The following is a 20,423-nucleotide window of genomic DNA, read 5'->3' as shown; positions in this document are numbered from 1 at the left end:
TGGGTCTGTTGGATTACTGCAATGTTGTCTCTGCATGAAGCTGCCTTTGAAAAAGTGTTTGGGATCTTCACCTTGTGCAAAATATCTTGCCCAGGTTGTTGATTGGATGCTGGTATCAGGAGCATGTTGTCTCATCACTGAAAACCACTGTAGTGGCTCACTGTTTCTGGAGCTATTTCAAAGTGTTGGGTAAGTCCTTTAAAGCCCTATATACTTTAGAACCAGGATATTGGAAAAGCCATCTCCTGTCATATGAGCCTGCCCATGCATACAGATACCAGAACCTATTTCTGTACCAGATCCTAGGAAAGTTTGTTTTGCACCCCCACCACCCTTCTTGGGCTTTTGATGCAGTGTTAAGACTAGTGTTGGTTACAACCTTTGAAGCCCCATATGGTTTAGAACCAGGATATCAGAAAAGCCATCTCCTGCCATATGAGTTTTCCCATGCACACAGATAACCCACAGTGTCCTCTTAGCAGGTCCAATGTATGTTGGTTGAAACAAGGGAGAGAGCTTCTTTTATTTCTGTAGCAGGACCTAGGATGGTTTATTATGCTCCCTCCTCCTTGACCTTCTCATGCAGTGCTAAAAACTCCTTTTAAGGAAGGCTTTGAGCCAGGGTCATCAACCCATTGCCCATGGGTGCCATGGTGCACATGAAGAATGTCACTGACACCCCGGCAGGTAGCCCAGGATCTGAGCTTTGTTTTTAAAAAGTAAGTCTCTAGCCCTCCTAGAAAGTAAGTTATGGAGTAAATGTGCAAGAACCCTTCTAGCCTGGCTGCTCCTGCCTGTCATTGTTATTAGTCAATAGGTGAAGTCAGAGGTGTGACTGATAAGTTATTGTTCTGTTGTAAGCATTAAAATGCATGAGGAAGGCTGGGATAGAAATATTATAAATAAATAAATGGACAACTGTGTTAGTATGTGGGTGATCTCTGGCAACTTATGTGCTGTGTATATATGAGCTCCCCCCACCCCCAGCAAGACCATTTAAACAGAATGGTATCTGCATAGACAAATTACATGGGTGTCATTTCTATCTGGACTCAGTTTGTTGTATCCAATGAAATCACCCCATTCATGCAAGGACTTCCAGTTGCTCACTAGAACTTCTACTCCCTCTCATCTCCCCATTTTCCCCACCTTCCCAAATCTGCTCTGCAAGGTTGGGAAAAACCCACAGCAGATTTGAGGGGGTGGGATGTGGGAAGAGGAGAGGGAAAGGAAATTCTGTTGTGCAAGTGGAAGTCTTTGTGCAAACGAGACAACTTCATTAGATACAACCTGCTGTACATGTTCACTGGTGTTTTAACCACTTTGGGACGGTTAGGAAATAATGGAAAGCCAAAGTTTCCCATGAGTTTTGTGTGTCAGAGGAAACTATGGTTAGTTCTAAAATGAAAGCTTTCAATACCTTCTCATGAAGAAGGGCAGGGAAAGTGGGAGTGCACAAACCCAAGATTCAAGCAGGCCTGTTCTAGTGTGTCTGCAGTAATGCTAAACCATGGTTTAGCACTGTGCCAGAGCCAGGCTAGTATATGCAGGGTTAGAGAATTCATAAATTGTATGCAGTGGCAAATGGGTCATCTCTACCATGTAGGCAATACAAGGCCAGCAGACTGCATCTATCTGGCAATAATCCCAAATCCTTTCCCAGTCGCACTTTGTTCCTCAGTCCACACTAGGTAACTTGGTTTCATCCCTCAAGCTTAATCTTTCAGAGCCCAGGAGTTGGGGAGAAAGGTAAAGCAAGACTTAATTTGGCCCAATGAATCTGCAAGCTGTTTATTATCTTTTTCTGGTCTCAAAAGAAATAGATTTAAAGTGTGTGAAATCTTCCTGTAGTTTTCAAATCTAAAGATTGTACCTGTATGTAAATTCCTCAGGCAAAACTGACTCAGATCTTGATGGAACACATTGTTCACCCGTGGACAAATCACTTGATCTCGGCACTAATCCCTATTATCTTAAACTGGCATCTTTTAAAATAAGAATATAAAACTTACTAGCCCACATAAATGGTCTGCTTGCACATGAAAGGGGGGAAATATTTTGGTAAAGTTTTCCTGCTGGAGATTATTCTTATTTATCATAGATAGCCATTCCAGTGACTATTTACACTTGGGGCTAGTATGGGCTCATCCCAATGGACTGTACATTCTAAACATTTAAAACATAATAAAAATTATCAGTACCAACTAGGGATGGACCAGTCTTCAGTTCTTCACATTTCAGCATAAGCTAGTGATCTTTTTTTAAAAAAAAGTCTTCATGAAAATTCATGAGCAATTCAGTGCAAATTTCAAAGCTTCTTGATAGGATTAGTGAAATTTTCCCGTTTTCCCTGTTCCCCTTTTCCAAAAGGAAATTATTGTTATGCATGCAAGCCCACCTGTGTGGTTCTGTGGGCCCCAAGTAAAGGGCTATTTTTGTCTTGAAGTCTAGATGAGTGAAAATAAGAGTTGGATTCCATTGTGCGGAGACACTGCTGTCTCTCACTCTAGGGGCATCAATTGCAATTCTATGAAAACCTGATAGAATTTTAAGATATCTTTAAAAACTTTATACTGGCATCACCAGTGGCTATCCCAGCACAAAGATCAAGGTCTGTGATTCTTTATCCAAACTGTTTAGATGTTCCAGAACATATGGGCTATTCTTTCAGGAGTTTTCTGTAATGGCTATAGTCTGTGGCACCCTTGCAACACAGTATCTGTTGCCCTTATCAATCAGAATATGAGAATAGTTTTTGCCAGGTTTCCTTGGCAGAAAAGGACAAAGTTGAATGTGAAGTTGTTTTTTTAAAGATACAGTACTAGTTTAAATCATGCCAGCCAACAAGCCTGCTGAATTCAGTGGTGGTACAGCCTGCAGTCAATTATTAAGTTTAGGGATGAAGTACAAAGTGTTATGCGAGAAGGAGAAAAATACTATTGTGCATGTTATGCACAGAATCATTGACTGGATTAAAACAGTTTATGTTGTATTCTTCTAAACCACTTATTATGTTTTATAGGATATTCCATGGTGCACTGGTCAAAAGGACACAGTAGTGTTAACACCCAATTACATTTACAGCTGGGTCGCAAGTATATAAATCAGGATTTATAATCCTTCTGTTAAAAAGGCCAAGAATTAATGGCAAATAATGATCCTACCAATGGGAGGACTCATTTTTCACAACCATTGAAAAGTTCATTTCTGCCTCTATGAAGAATGGAACAATGCTGTGTTATTTAATAAAGGAAAGGATTGCGATTTCATGTAAAAGCAAGCTAGGAATCCAGGTGGACCATAGGCAGTTCCCTTATATTGAGTCAGACCCTTGGTCCTAGCTCAGTATTGTCTATACCAGCCTTTGCCAACCAGTGTGCCTCCAGATGTTGTTGGGCCACAACTCCCATCAGCCTCAGCTAGCATTGCTAATGGTCAGGAAAGATGGGAATTGTGGTCCAACAACATCTGGAGGCACACTGGTTGGGAAAGGCTGGTCTATACTGATTGACAGTGGCTCTCCAGGGTTTCAGGTCGGAGACATTCCCTGCTCTACCTGAAGATGCAGGGCTGTCCCATGGTGGGTGGGTGGGAAAACTGAGGCACCAGTGGCCACACTCATTGACCACAGTCAGCAGCCCCACTGCCTCCTAGTGACACTCTCCAACATCCCCCTTCCTACAGTGAGGCAGGAAAGGAGGAGGTAGAGGTAGAGAGCCTCACCACTGCTGCCATCGCTACTGCCAAAAGGAGAAAAAAATTAACTATGGGAAAGAGAGAGGAGGCCACAGCTGCCACGGAAATGGAAGCAAAAGGGGAAAAAAGTAAGCAGAGTCGGGGAAGGAAGGAGAACTACCACTATTAAGGTGAAGAGAAGAATTTGACAGTGTGATTTGACCTAGACCCCCCCCCAAAGGCATAATACTAAAGATTGAACTGGACACCCTCTGGATGCAAAACATGTGGTCTCCTCCTGAGTGATAGCCCTTCTAACTTTAGTGCAGTTATTGAGAAGAAAGCTCTGAATGGCAGCCTATATACGCAGTCCAAATGAAAGATGAATGTGGTTAAGAATAAGCTCTGACACAACATTTTTCACGTCTGAGAGACTTATCTATGGAGGTGGACATCCGAGAATATTGTTGAAAAGCAACATCGGTGGAGATTTGTCAGAAAGATTCTTCTTTGTTTAAAATGACTCATCAGGACTAAAAGTTATAGGGAATCTCACAGATGAAAAGCACGGCTTGAAAGAGAAATTTTGAAAGTATCCAGGGAGGCAGAGTAAAGCAGTCTCTCCCTGATGCTTTCCTCCCTGCTCAGGGGACAAAAGACTGCTGAGGCTTGCAGACATCCCAGGCTTCCCTTTGTTTAAGAAAAACATGGAGGAAAGAATTGTGGAACTCCATCTAATCACAGGGTAGTTCGGTCCCTGTGTCTCATGTAGATTCAACCATCCACCAGAGATATTTTTTATATTATTTACTTATTATAATTATTAGTTCCTCGTTTTCAGAAAGGTGATTTCAAAGCAACTTACAAAACAAACACTATAAACAAAGAGTGAAAACAAGAGTAAGAACAACCTGAAGCGCTCTGCAATAACATGTATAAAAGATCAGATCCATTTAAAACACAGCCAACTCAATAGAACGAAGAAGGTTTAATGGAGCCAACCCTAAGCCCCATTCAAATTGGTGGGATTGAACTGTGTTTATGGGATGTAGTAAGAATGTTTAACTTGGTAAATAATGCTTAGTAAGAACTCTTTCATTTTCTCTGGATTGTACCCTCTGTGTGTGCATGGCTATATAATGGTCCCTTCCATCCAAACAAATATGAATTAATTAGAAGAATTTTTTTTAAGTTTTAACTTCTCTTACCTGTTGGCCCAGGACACTTAAACCATCTTGCTAGTGTCACATCTTGAATAAATGCTGCTGCTTTATTGGTTTTAGTGAGAGGTGTGTTTTACTCAGCTCTTGAAACCTCCATTTTTGTTCTTCCGCCTTCAGGAAAACAGTAGTGACTAAATATTAAGTCCCCCAGGAGGGACTTAATACTGGGAATGATCTATCGTCCCCCTGATCAAAACGCTCAGGGAGACCTTGAGATGAGATATGAAATTGAGGAAGCATCCAAACTAGGAAATGTGGTAGTAATGGGTGACTTCAACTACCCGGACATAGACTGGCTGCATATGTGTTCCAGTCATGACAAAGAAGCAAAGTTTCTAGATATTCTAAATGACTATTCCCTAGACCAGTTGGTCATGGAACCGACCAGAGGGACGGCAACCCTGGACTTAATCCTCAGTGGGGACCGGGACCTGGTGTGAGATGTAAGTGTTGTTGAACCGATTGGGAGCAGTGACCACAGTGCTATTAAATTAAACATACATGTAACTGGCCAATTGCCAAGAAAATCCAACACGGTCACATTTGACTTCAAAAGAGGAAACTTCACAAAAATGAGGAGATTGGTAAAAAGAAAGCTGAAAAACAAAGTCCAGAGGGTCACATCACTCGAAAATGCTTGGAAGTTGTTTAAAAACACTATATTAGAAGCTCAACTGGAGTGCATACCGCAGATCAGAAAAGGTACCGCCAGGGCCAAGAAGATGCCAGCATGGTTAACGAGCAAAGTCAAGGAAGCTCTTAGAGGCAAAAAGTCTTCCTTCAGAAAATGGAAGTCTTGTCCGAATGAAGAAAATAAAAAAGAACACAAACTCTGGCAAAAGAAATGCAAGAAGACAATAAGGGATGCTAAAAAAGAATTTGAGGAGCACATTGCTAAGAACATAAAAACCAACAACAAAAAATTCTATAAATACATTCAAAGCAGGAGACCATCTAGGGAGACAATTGGACCCTTGGATGATAAGGGAGTCAAAGGTGTCCTAAAGAACGATAAGGAGATTGCAGAGAAGCTAAATAAATTCTTTGCATCTGTCTTCACAGTGGAAGATATAGGGCAGATCTCTGAACCTGAACTAACATTTGCAGGAAGGGATTCTGAGGAACTGAGACAAATAGTGGTAACGAGAGAGGAAGTTCTCAGCTTAATGGACAATATAAAAACTGACAAATCACCGGGCCCGGATGGCATCCACCCGAGAGTTCTCAAAGAACTCAAAGGTGAAATTGCTGATCTGCTAACTAAAATATGTAACTTGTCCCTCGGGTCCTCCTCCGTGCCTGAGGACTGGAAAGTGGCAAATGTAATGCCAATCTTCAAAAAGGGATCCAGAGGGGATCCTGGAAATTACAGGCCAGTTAGCTTAACTTCTGTCCCTGGAAAACTGGTAGAAAGTATGATTAAAGCTAGATTAACTAAGCACATAGAAGAACAAGCCTTGCTGAAGCAGAGCCAGCATGGCTTCTGCAAGGGAAAGTCCTGTCTCAGTAACCTATTAGAATTCTTTGAGAGTGTCAACAAGCATATAGATAGAGGTGATCCAGTGGACATAGTGTACTTAGACTTTCAAAAAGCGTTTGCAAGGTACCTCACCAAAGGCTTCTGAGGAAGCTTAGCAGTCATGGAATAAGAGGAGAGGTCCTCTTGTGGATAAGGAATTGGTTAAGAAGCAGAAAGCAGAGAGTAGGAATAAACGGACAGTTCTCCCAATGGAGGGCTGTAGAAAGTGGAGTCCCTCAAGGATCGGTATTGGGACCTGTACTTTTCAACTTGTTCATTAATGACCTAGAATTAGGAGTGAGCAGTGAAGTGGCCAAGTTTGCTGACGACACTAAATTGTTCAGGGTTGTTAAAACAAAAAGGGATTGCGAAGAGCTCCAAAAAGACCTCTCCAAACTGAGTGAATGGGCAGAAAAATGGCAAATGCAATTCAATATCAACAAGTGTAAAATTATGCATATTGGAGCAAACAATCTTAATTTCACATATACGCTCATGGGGTCTGAACTGGCGGTGACCGACCAGGAGAGAGACCTTGGGGTTGTAGTGGACAGCACGATGAAAATGTCGACCCAGTGTGCGGCAGCTGTGAAAAAGGCAAATTCCATGCTAGCAATAATTAGGAAAGGTATTGAAAATAAAACAGCCGATATCATAATGCCGTTGTATAAATCTATGGTGCGGCTGCATTTGGAATACTGTGTACAGTTCTGGTCGCCTCATCTCAAAAAGGATATTATAGAGTTGGAAAAGGTTCAGAAGAGGGCAACCAGAATGATCAAGGGGATGGAGCGACTCCCTTACGAGGAAAGTTGCAGCATTTGGGGCTTTTTAGTTTAGAGAAAAGGCAGGTCAGAGGAGACATGATAGAAGTGTATAAAATTATGCATGGCATTGAGAAAGTGGAGAGAAAAAAGTTCTTCTCCCTCTCTCATAATACTAGAACTCATGGACATTCAAAGAAGCTGAATGTTGGAAGATTCAGGACAGACAAAAGGAAGTACTTCTTTACTCAGCACATAGTTAAACTATGGAATTTGCTCCCACAAGATGCAGTAATGGCCACCAGCTTGGATGGCTTTAAAAGAAGATTAGACAAATTCATGGAGGACAGGGCTATCAATGGCTACTAGCCATGATGGCTGTGCTGTGCCACCCTAGTCAGAGGCAGCATGCTTCTGAAAACCAGTTGCCGGAAGCCTCAGGAGGGGAGAGTGTTCTTGCACTCGGGTCCTGCTTGCGGGCTTCCCCCAGGCACCTGGTTGGCCACTGTGAGAACAGGATGCTGGACTAGATGGGCCACTGGCCTGATCCAGCAGGCTCTTCTTATGTTCTTATGTTCTTATTTGTGTGGATTTTATCTTGTGATGTTTGATAGGTTTGCTTACCTTAAAAAACAACCCAGTTGAAGGCACCAGACTGGTAGCTGAGAGAGCTTCTTTCGGTTTTGTCTTTCTGTGTACAGCAGGAGAGCCGTCACTTTCTTCATCCCATTCAAGGTTCTATCCTTGATTTTTGCACGTGGAGATGAGTAGTGCTTTCAGAATGGATCTCTGCTGCTCTTTCATTACTCAGATCACATCTCCCCAAAATGCCACTTGTTTAGTTATGAATTGACGGCTCTTATTTTTCTGTTGCTTGTTTGAAGCAAAAGTGGCAATAGCTTTGGGAACTCAAGTAGTAGCTTGAAGATTAGCTTTAGATTGGCTGGATTTTTTTGGGGGGGGGGCATTTTAATCTTTTCATCCCTTCACATTCCAAACCAATCTAGTGCTTCTGGTACACTAGATGTAACAATAGTGCATTAAGCTAAATAGGTTAACACCCACCCACCCCTGAAACATGGGGATAAATCTTCGTTAGTGAAAGCTTTCAGCTTTTGATCTGAGCTAGGAATGCAGCTCAGACTTTTACTTGATTGGCTTTGTGTGCTAATTTTCAAACACTACACCATTTTTGGGGCTGGATGTTTACGCTAATGTATCCCAGCTATTACAGGGTTGAATTCTTGTAACTATGGCTCAGATGATGTAAGCTTCAAGAAGTAACTCACACCCTTATTCTAATTAATTCTAATTTTAATTAATTTAGCCAGGATCTGGGGTTACAGCTTTCTCTCTGTCCTCCTGACAACCTTAAAGGCCACAATATAGCCTTCAAATGGAAGGGAAAATGGGTGGAATATAAAATTGCAAAATAGATACTAAAAACAAAAAAAAAATAGGTAATTCATAGTATGTTTTTTCATTTGATAACTGTATTATCAAGTGATTTTTGTGTGTTTTGAGACAGAATGAATGAATATGAATAGGGGAAGGGCTGTAGCACAGTGGTAAAGCACATGCCTTGCATGCAGAAGGCCCCAGGTTCAATCCCCAGCATCTCCAGTCAGGGCTGAGAGAGACCCCTGCCTGAAATCCTGGAGGACTGTTTTAAGTCAGTGTAGACAATACCGAGCTAGATGGACCTATGATGTGACTCTTTACCCACTGTCTTCCTATGAACCACTGAAGATTCTTGAGGCAGAGAAGAAACTCAGAGATGGCAATCCTCATAGTTAATCAGCACCAGTGATTCAGTGTTACGTTTCCCTTGTGTGAAAGATGTCTGACTTGTGGGTGTATACTTTCTCAGAGAATAGCTTCATTGTGGAATAAAGGAAGGTATGCCTCCATCTTTGCAAAAGAGTGCTGATAATGGTGCAAGAGTAGGAAAGTTCTGGTTGCAATGAAAGCAGCTGCATAAACCAGGGTTGATGTGGCTAAGGGCAGAAACACATTCACTGTTCTGCAGGTTCCAATGCCTGTCCACCTCTCTCTTCTGAAAACGGGCACACAATGCCAGTCAAACTCCACCTCATTTTACTGTAAAACCTGGTGGGAGCAGCTTGAGTGGGTTTTTTTTTTTAATTCAGCTTTAAAGAGATGTTGCAACTGATGGGCAGATCAACCTATTTCCCCTCCAGTTGTGGCTAATGGGAACACTTTGATGTGGCTACTAGTGTGTTTACAGATTAAAATAATGTGATCAGCATGTTGGTACTCAGGATCTGCTGGATACTTGGAATAACCAGAAATGGAAGAAAGAAATTCATTCATAGCTAACTAAAAATGAATTTAATGCTGGCAGTGGCTGTGAAAGAAGCTCTTGCTCTCTCTGTCTGGGTAGTACAGATACTGTTGCTTTAAATATCTGCTGTTTAACAACAAAGGTGATAGCTATACCAAAGCTGCTTTGTTTAGTAGATGCTGTTTGAACATGGGAGGCTAACTTTAAAATAAATAAGCAGAGGCCAAGGGGTAGTGGTTATATTTAGAACCAAGCTACTAGCATTAAGGCCCTTGAAAGATATTTGAGGAACAGATTATATACTTTTAAAGGAAACTCAGATTTTTCACCAGTGGAATGCAGTATTTCCTAAGAGTCACCAGTGGTTCTCTGGGGACTTTTCTTAGTTTAGCCAGTAGCAGGTACTGTAGATCAGTATGATACTATGGTGTGCTGTAAGGCTTAATGTCTCTGTCAAGGGATTTGATTGACAGGAGAGTCCTAACCAAACACCAAACTGTGTCAGTCTCCTAACAAACCTGTTACTGCTATTGCTTTCTTCATCCAAATACTGGCAAAAAATTTGATGCATAATGCAGATGGCATTTTTATAATTAGTTTATTAATTTTAAACTTCAGGTCCCTTTGGCCAGGAGAATTATGTGATGTGAGTGTGCAGTTTTTACTAGAACATGTGAATGCAGCCCCAGTTTATGTGAATCTGTCTTGCTTGCCAGAGAAGGCCTGGCTTGAACCAGGAATGTTTTAGCCCAAAATTAATTTTGGGAGTGGGTGGAGAAGTGCTGGAGGGAATGTTGGCCGTAGCTGGAAAATGGAATGGGAACGGAATGTCTCTTAACTCTGGAGTTCACACCTAATGAATGCTCTTATGTGTGCACAGTAACGGAATACTCTGCATTATGTGCATGAATAAAAGCAACATTATGCTTATCTCAAATTCTGTCTGTGCTAAATCTGTTTCTGGCTTTTTCCTTACTACTAAAGATGAGCAGAACATTTTATAATCAAATATTTTTAAATATTTTAAACATTGTATGTACCTTATGTGAATTTTGATTCCTTTTGTTGTTGTTTATAGTTTATTGTAGCTGGTCTTTGACTGTAATAAAAAGAAAGATTTAGATTTATAATCAACTTAGTCTCGTCCATGCTCCAATTTACTTAGGATTTTGATGATGAGAGGCATGTTTGTTCATGCACATGCACCTTTGTGTGTTAAATAGTTATATAATGCTATCTTTTGCATGTACAGGAGATCATAAAATGAATGCAACCTGCAGTCAAAACACAAGGTGCCTAGAGTGTATTGCACTCTGATGGCCTTAGTTTAGCATATGTCTGCCTGTCTAGGGCAGTCCTACAGGCTTCAGGCAGATTAAAGTACTGCAAAAACACATTTAACCGGGAGATTAACAATAGTAAAATCTTATAAGTAGAGTTAAAAACCCGAGGCCTCATCAGCATTGATGCTTGCCACTAATCACAAGCCAAATAACTAGATCTCATAACGAAGTGTGTGCAGCAGATTCAGACAAATTGCAAATCGTAAACTGAAGTGGAAGGATTATGAGCTTGTTCAAGGTGAAGCAGGATAGATCTGAGGTGCCTTGAACTGGTGGGGACCACTGAAGTGCTTTGTGGTGCCTCAGCAATTCAGATATCTAACAAAATGCTGCAAACAAGTACCTGCTAGTTGCAAAACTGTCTCTAAACTTAATGTATTATGTAAAATGTCAGGATTGGGAGAGGAGGGAGGCAGGGCAAATGCCAGGAGAGAAAGAGAGGGGAGGAAGAGCTCAGTTGGACTGACACGTCTGGCAAGTAATAAAATGGAATTATTTTACCAGGGCTCTCCAGAATCAGTGCTTTGGGGGAGGGATGTTGAAATGACGAGGCTGGCAGGACTAGCAGTGGAAACAACCCGACTCATACTACTACTACCGCCACCACCATCACCACAAAGAAGGCTACTATTGAAACTGGAGGGAGGTCAATTTATTAGTTGTAGAGACTGAGGAAGAAATTAAAAAGTTGTCTGAATTGGTGGACACTTTAGTTGATGAAAGTGATCTCTTTAGCAACTCTCCACAACAGTGTTTCTGTGGTGAGCACTAAGCAGGAGCAGGGACAGCCAACATTGCCAAGAGATTCCCCCTGCTCATCCTGTGGCAGTTCCCCAGAATGAAGACAAGTTTTCTGAGTTCCCACAGAAATGGCAGAGCATAGCCTGATGTCATTTAGAGTTGACAGCAGATATTTACTAAGAACATTGAATGGAACCTGATTAGTCTTGCCATGGCCTGATGATGATCGGCGTATGGTGACACAGAGGTGGGCTTTTTTACTGGTGTTATGGAATGCTCTACCTGCTGAAATACAAGAGCCCCATCTGTATTGGCTTTTGAAGATGCACTTGTTTACACAAGCATTCCCTTTCTTCAGTTTTTTTTTTAATGGGGTTGTTTTATTGCATGTTTTTAGTTATGGGTGCTTATATTTTAAAGTTTGTGCAACTAGTTTTTATATTTTGTTACAACTACTTTTAAATTTCCCCATAATAATGAGTCGGAGTGGTAGAAGGATTTGTTTTTACAGCATGGATTCAGACTCAAAACCTGAGCCAAATTGGACAGGTTCTGAACTGTTTAGACCAATGGGGACTGTTTTCTGAAGTGCCACCTCAAGATCCAAACTGAATTTTGTAGTAGATGCGCACTCCTTCTCATAACACTTTTGAAAGATTATTGGACTTTGAGTCTCCAAACGGTCAGCAGCACATTGGGTAGCAGCCATTAGGTAGTATGTGCATGTAATGCTTTAACTTGGAGCAATAATGGTATTAGGAACAAGGCACCTGGATACATCTGTAAGATGTCAGTAAAATGTAATATGTGAAATGGTTTCTTGAATATATCAAGCCCATATAACTCAGCATTTTATAGATCATAACTGGCACTTTAAATCACATCTGTAAGCCAGTGCAAACTGTTAAACATCCATGTAATACACTCCTGTTGATGTTCACTGGACTGCTTTGGGAGGGAGGGATATAAATTTAATAAATAAATTAAATAAATAAGTTTTGAGCCATTGTATTCTGTGTGGTTGTGGTTGTGTATTTACCTGCCCTTCATCCTTAGGTCCCAGGGTCACAACAAAATACAACATTAAAAACATTTTATAAAGTGCTGCTTCATAACATGTAGCAAACATGTGCCAAATATGTTTTCTGCATGTATATGTGTGGTAGTACACTGGATTTTCCTTCAGCAAACATGTACAATGTGGATGACATAATATATCTAATGACCTTGGCCTATTCATGGTTTCCAAGTGTTTAAAGATGGGTGCATGTGCATTTATTATACAGCCACAAGAGAGCTGTATACTATAGCCAGCATGGATTTTTTGCATTCTGCAATGTTATATTGAAAATACCCCCCATGCCATTCTGCTGCTTCCCATAAGCTCATTTCAAAACAAAACCTTACAAAACTTATAGTCCTGATCTCAGAGATGCTTGCTTAACAGCCCTCTAAGTTTTCATGGTGACACACAAAACACTCAGAGAGAATTGAGAGTTCAAAGTGTAAAACAAGAGAAAAAAAATTCCAGACCTCCGTTGGACTTTTTTCTGTCAGTGGTCTCATAATTTTTTGAAATGAATTAAAAATCAGCCATGTTCACAGAGTACCTGTAATCCTATTACTGATCTTGCCCCATACTCTGACCTTCATCTTCTGCAGTTTAAAACTTAAAAAAAAATGCCTGGCTCATTTTTAATTAATTTAAGAAATTTTACATTGAAGTCAGTGATAAGCATGGGCGTGCTCCATAACAACCAGCTATCAGTGATCTAAAAGCCAGACTCCCAGCTGTTTGTCTTAGCTAATCAAGGGCCACACCCACACCAGAAATTGTTTCCACTTTAAATAGTCATGGCTTCCCCCAAAGAATCATGGGAAATGTAGTTTGTGAAGGGTACTGCTCCAGCGGCCAGAGTGGTTTTAACAGTCAGCCCCTCTTCTGGTGATTCTATCTCTATGAGGGGATTAGGGTGTCTCCTAGCAGTTCTCAGTACCCTTCACAAACTATACTTCCCACAATTCTTTGGGGGAAGCCATGACTGCCTGAAGTTAAATAAAGGTCTGGTGTGGATGTGGTCAGTGACAGCTTTGGTTTAAATTTGGGTGGGAGACTACATGTACCTGCTGTAGAATAGGGATGGAAAGATCTGTCTGTTTCGGTTATCTCGGTTTCTCATTTTTCTAATGTTAAATTCAGTCCTCTACATTTCTGCAGCAATCTGTCATTTTTTAAAAAAAATCCTCATGAAAATTATCCACATTTTAGTGTGAATTTCTCCAAATAAACACATTTTTCTAGGCAGTTTTGACGAAGGTACACATTTTTGCAAGGCATTTGTCATCATATCATGCCTTTTTGCATGTTGTTTTCACTCATATTCATTTTTATGTACACTTTCCCCTAATGTATCCATTTTTGTAAATAATGGCAAACTGCATCCCAAAATTCTAATCAATTCAAATTTTGAAGGATTGCTGTGTTTCAGTTCTCATATTGTTTCGGAAAGCTTGAATTTGATAAATTCTGCTTGAAATGCAAACTGAATCAAAATTCTCACCTATTCTTACTGTAGATTAAAAACACGGGGGAAACCCTGAAAAACAATAATACTGTTCACAATGTTTTCCTTTTGGAAAGGAAAGGGGCTGATTGTCCACCCACTCAATCTCCTCCCACTTCCTCTCCTCTCCACCTTCCTCCCTATTCTAAGCATGATTGCGCGGGAGTAAATCCCACTGAACTCAAAAAGCATGCCGTGATCAAATCTGCACTCCCTCCTCCCTCCTATCCCCTCCCTCCTATCCCCTCCCTCTTGCCCCTCCCTTTGCCCCTCCTGACCCTCCCCTTCCTACCTCCTTCCCCTTCCTTTCCTCTCCCCTCCCCTCTTCTCCTCCTCCCCCATGGTCAGTTTGAACATGATTGCACAGGAATAAATCTTATTGAACTCAGTAAGCATGCAAATGATCAGACCTGCCTTTTCCCACTCCATCCCCGTCTCCTCTCCTTCCTTGTCTCTCCTTCTCCTCTCTCTCCCTTCCTTCCCCTCCTCCTCCCTTCTTCCTCTTCTCCCCTCTTCTTTCTTTCTTTCTTCTCCCCTACCTACTCCAGCCCCCCCTCTTCTCCTCCCCCCCGGTCGTTCACCTATCCTAAGCATGATTGCATGGGAGTAAATCCCACTGAACTCAATAAGCATGCAAATGATCAAACCTGCCATCCTCCTTCCCTCCCCCTGCCCCTCCCCCATGGTCAGTTTCACCTCTCCTAAACATGATTGCAGGGGAGTAAATCCCATTGAACTCAATAAGCATGCAAATGATCAATCCATTCTCAGCAAACTTGCACAGGATTGCATTTCTTACCTCCCCGTTTAAAAAGCAGAGAAATTGGCTAATAGGCAAAAAACCCTCTTGCGGTTTACGAATGTACCTATAGCCAACAGATATTTCTATCAAGCTTTAAAAAGCAGGGAAACTGGGAAGCTATAGTGAATGCACCAGGGGAGCAGGAGACCTGACTTCCTCTCTGAGATATTGTACTGCCCTACAAATTTGTCAAAATGCAAACACATTGTGGGTTTGGGTTGGTCTTTCACAATCCATTTCCTGTGTAGCTTGGAAGAATTTGGTAACAGGTGCCTCTGAGCATATGGTGAGTGGTGGCAACACCTGTAATCAGCCCAAAGAACAGAAACAAGATGTGTGTTGTGCTGATCTTGTTTTAGCAGGAAGGAAGCAACAGTATTAAGACAGTTGATATAGCTGAGATAATCACTTTAAATATGTTTTGTTTACTTTGCAATTTTAGTGAAGTTTCCTATAGTAAATCATTTTCTTTTGCTTCTGTTTCTGTGAATATGTGAAGTACAGCAACACTTTGCATAATTTACACTAAAAACCTCCAAAACCTTTTGTGGAATAATGGTACTGACCATCCTGCCGAATAGTCTCCAGTGGACATGAGGAGTGTCTCAGTTTGCACAAGATAAAACAGTGGGAGGGGAAATATATTCTAGCAAATTTCTATGGTGTGCTCTATGTTTTTTTAATTGACCATGCCCACCCTTCCTTAAGTGGAGTGGTTTAAGCATAACAGGCTGAAAACATGCATCTTGGGCAGGCCAACTTTGTTTTTTCCAACGACTAGATTCATTGCTTAAGCAGCAACATATTGCAATCAGTGTGATTTTATATCAAACTGCAATTTCAGATTCAACTGTTAATGCACCCAAAATAGAAATAGAACATAACCTCCAGTTTGAAACACAAAGGCTGTCTTCGCCATCATATGACATTGCTTAATGAAAAGGTTTTGAAATTAATGAAAATACATTTGACACAGATTTCTAGGATGAATAATGAGAGAAATACAGTTTTCTGTGTTAGATTCTCTGTAGAAACCGTAGTAACACAGGAAAGAAGGAAAGTAAGAACCCCACCAACAAAATACAAAAAATGTAACTCTCCTCTTTGGAGATGTAGTCCTGATTCCAGGTGTTGCCACCACTCACCATATGCTCAGAGGCACATGTTACCAAATTCTTCCAAGCAACACAGCAAGTGGATTGGACTGTGAAAGACCAAGCCAAATTGTGTTTGTATTTTGACAAATTTGTAGGGCAGTACAATATCTCAGAGAGGAGGTCAGGTCTCTTGCTTCCCTGGTGCATTCCCTATAGCTACCCAAATGAGAGATCTGTAATTGTTTTATACTGCTGATCGTGTTGTGCTAGAAGGTGATATTGGATCTGTCCCTCTAAATATTTCTGTAAAACTGAACAGAACATTTTTCTCTCCCCATTCCCTTCTTCTGGTTTTGACGCATGAAGATTACATTTATTTGTTTTAGGATTTCTATGACATATTCTATTCGAATTCTTTCAATTGATGAAAATTAGTAGCTGTTTTACTAAGGTACGAACTTTCTCATTTAAAAGTTAGTCCCTGTGATGTATTGCAGGATATGGGAATGTTTCACTGTTAATTGAAAGTATTCCTTTTTCTCCATGAGTATCACAGTCAGCGACTTCTCTTGAGCAGCTAATTAGTGCGATCATTCTACAGCTGCATTAGTTTCACCACAAAGGTTTTTTTTCTCATTTTATCAAAAGGATCAGTCTCCCTGGGAATGTTTCAACCTGACAGGCCTGAAATGCCGAGACGGTCATCATTCTCTACTCCTGCCCCCATCTGTTTTGGGGAAAATGCTAGAGGGGGGGAAATACCTAAGTTTGAAATCTGGGTTTGAACCTTCCCCCCAAAACATATTATTGATATGAGGAATGAAATACACCTACTTTAGTTACAGGCAATATACAGCTTTGGAAATATTTTGGAAAGACAACACTTTGCTCTGTCTGTCCATACTGTTGTTCCTAGTGAGACATTCTAATAATTTTTGCCCATATTTATGGGATTTCACAAAACTGACACATTTTTTACCTGCTAGAAATGCTAGCATTTGAATGGTGATCTCCCTCTTCCCAAAAAAGCCTAATTTGTCCTCAGTAGGAAGATCTATTGGGATACTTGCTAGGAGTCACAGTGGTCCTTAACGCTACCTACCTTTGCAGAGAAATTTGTATGACTCTGAGAGTGAATACTGATGTAAAAGGAAGCATACACTGAACTTTTTTAAAAAAATCCCTTTCTTTTAACCTAATGCAGCCTTTGCCAACTTAGGGATCCCAGATGTTGCTGTACTACAGTTCCCATAATTCCTGACCATTGGTCATATTGGTTGAGACTGATGGGAGTTGTAGTCCAGCAACACCCGGGGACCCAAAAGTTGGAAAAGGCTGACTAATGTTCACTTCTGAAAACTCCCTTTTCTCTCTTAATCACTAATACATATAACAAACTTAAACTTGCTTTCAAATTCAGAGAAGAAAATTCACCGCACAGGTTTGAACCTAATAGGACAATCAGCTTCATCGATTACACACAATGCTATCAATGTAGGGTACTAGGTTAATTTTTATAACCCTTTGGGCACAGTGCCAGCACTGTTGTTTTAGACCAGGGCACACTTTATGCTTGTTTCAAAGACGACTTGCAAGAATGAAATAGGTATTGTTTATCTTGGCAATATTGCGATTATATAGTCTGAAGCTTGAGTTATGATTTAAGCAGCATCTAAAGATTAAAATATGCTGCAAGAAATGACCCAGAAATACATGCAGTATTCATGTACATTCAGAGTACCTGTATAGCTTTTCCCAGGAAATTGCTCCCTTGCAGAATTTTAGAAAGCAGTTTTCACACTTGTAGTATCAGCTGTAAGGGTGTCTACTTATTTTTCTTTTTTAAAGCCATTACATTTTCCCATCCAAACAATTTTTAAGCTTAGGTGTGGGGCTGCAGATTGAGGTCACTACCTGCATCTCTAACTACTGTGTGAAGTGAATCGAAACAAAGCCTTTATACAGCTTGTGACCAGGAGACCTGAAAGACCGTCTTACCCCTTATATAGCCAGTCGATCACTACGGTCTCCAGGTGAGGGCCTCCTGCAGATCTTACCAGGAGGTCCATTCCGTACAATGTAGGAAGTGGACCTTTAGTGTAATGGCACCTACCCTTTGAAATTCTCTCCCCTTAAATATTACACAGGCTCTGTCTCTGTTATCTTTTTGGTGCCTACTGAAGACATTATTTCAACAAACCTTTTAAGTAGAGACCTTATGCCAATCTGTATCTGTGTTGGAATTGCTTTTTAAGATGTTTTTAAAAAGATGTTTAAAGATGTTGTGTTTCAACATGTTTATAAGTCTGTTTTTAAGATGTTTTAGAGGGTTTTAGTGTTTTTGCTTGACGCCTTGGGCTCCTACTGAAAGGGCAGGATATTAAAATTTTTATTTCATTCCATAAATAAATAAGTACATAAAACAAAACAAAGCAAGGGGCTCACAACTGTAATTTAGGCTGCAATCCTATATCCACTTTCCTTTGAAATCAGTGGGACAATTTTGTGTGGACATGTATGGGATTGCGAGATTTGATTGTCTGAAAATGGTCAGGTCCATCATCAGACTCTTTGACAACAAAGCAGAAAAAAGGTGCTTTGCTTGAAAGGGGAGAAAAATCAAATATGCTTATGTATGCATCTTTACAGTAGTGGTTATAAAATCACTTGAATGCAAATGATTAGTAGCAGTACTATTTAACTAGCCTCCTTGTGTTAATGGACATCAGAATTATGCATTTAATTTTGAATTATGCATTCAGAGTTGAATTTGAAAAGGAAGGTTATGAATTTGATATAATCAGAGCAACTTCTTCAAATTTCAGTCTGTATCTTGCCCTCAACTTTTTCACATATACATGTTTGCAAAACGTTCCCTTTCCTTCCACCAGCACATGCACTCTCCATCCTTACTGCCAGTGTAGCTCTTCAAACTTCAGCCAATGTAATTGATGAGTGATGGAGCTATCTGTGTCTTCTGGTGTTTTTCCTCAGCAGCTCTGAGCACCCTGGAGCTTCCAAGCCTCCGCTAAGCTCCTCCAGTATGACATCACGGATTTTGCTACGACAGCAGCTCATGCGTGAGCAGATGCAGGAGCAAGAGCGCCGAGAGCAGCAACAAAAGCAGCAAGCAGCTCAGTTCATGCAACAGAGAGTGGCGGTGAATCAGACACCAGCCATCAACGTCAGCCTCCCAACCAGCCTTGCTCCTGCTACTCAGGTACCAATGGAAGTCCTTAAGGTATGTGAAGTTTCCAGCGTGTATGCTAGAACTCTGTTAGAGGGTTGTCTTTTTTAAGTTAGTGTGTTTCTAAAAGTATTTCACCTAACAATGACAGAGTTAATTATGATATACATTTCATTACTCGCACACCCATTGCATCTGTGCTACTTTTGCCAGGTAAGGCTAACCTGGCTGAGGAAATGAATGTATGGTTTTTTAAAAAACGAAAACAAATAGAAAGCTTTTTTTTTTAATGAAACAATGGATATGAAATACAGTTATAAAACCTTCCCCCAAATTTCAGACATTTTTTTAAAAGATAGACTTACTAAAATTGTTATATTTTCAGATGCCCTGATTTCTGTGGAAGCAAATAAACATTAAGAAAAATTATAAGTGAATAGCTTTGGTCAAAAGTAAGGAAAGATCCCGCACAAATAATTGTTTCAGAAACCCTTAATCTGGAATACGACCTTTTTGCTTTTTGCCACTAGTAATCCTTTTTTGCTCAAATGACTTCATTTCTTTTTGTAGCTTTTGTGCTCCTTGCGCTAGTCCAGCATCCTAATTACTGAGGGGAAATCTGTATCTGTAATGGACACAAATGCAGACGTCTTCACTTCACAGGAGTTGAATTAGACCAGCTACAGCAGAGTAGCACAATTAGTTTTTTACGTGACACTCAACATTTGAAAATAAATTATGTAACTCCAAAATTTCAGATGCTACAATTTGAGGTCAGTCTTATCCCCCTGCTGTTGCACCTGCAACATATGTAAATCATAACCCCCTCTAATTGACTGTGGAGGTTGGTAGTAAAAATCTTAACCACTCTTTGTGTACATGTGTGTTGCAATACAATAGCACCTACAGCGCTCCAACAATGTGGTAAATTTGGGGGTTTAAAAGTAAATCTTAGTTCCCAAATGTAGAGAGACTACAGCACTTAATGCAGGTGGTGGGAAATCTGCGGTTCTCTAGATATTACTGAACTACAACTCCCATCAGTTCCAGCAAGCATAGCCAGTGGACAGGGATGATGGGAGTTGTAGTTCAGCAATATTTGGAGTGCCACAGGTTTCCCATCCATGACATAAAGCATGATATTTGTAAATACTGAGAAATATTGCGGATGGCTATTGTGGTGGCATTGGGTATACCAGGTAG

The 20,423-nt window shown here is 40.6% G+C and overlaps 1 protein-coding gene across 6 annotated transcripts in view; it reads left to right on the top strand.

Moving 5' to 3' along the window:
* Window positions 1-20,423, top strand: part of MITF (melanocyte inducing transcription factor) — a 192,932-nt gene that overhangs the window by 111,154 nt on the left and 61,355 nt on the right. For 4 of the 6 annotated variants that reach the window (XM_061618656.1, XM_061618654.1, XM_061618659.1 and 1 more), the window contains exon 2: window positions 19,028-19,274. In XM_061618656.1, the coding sequence (XP_061474640.1) occupies window positions 19,028-19,274 (247 nt within the window). The remainder of the gene's footprint in view (window positions 1-19,027; window positions 19,275-20,423) is intronic. The other 2 variants (XM_061618655.1, XM_061618658.1) reach the window with 1 other exon arrangement.

Source organism: Rhineura floridana, chromosome 3 (genome assembly GCF_030035675.1).
Source record: "Rhineura floridana isolate rRhiFlo1 chromosome 3, rRhiFlo1.hap2, whole genome shotgun sequence".
Taxonomy (NCBI): Eukaryota; Metazoa; Chordata; class Lepidosauria; order Squamata; family Rhineuridae; genus Rhineura; species Rhineura floridana.
Note: the sequence above shows the minus strand (reverse complement) of the source record. Positions and strands in the feature narration are given on the sequence as shown.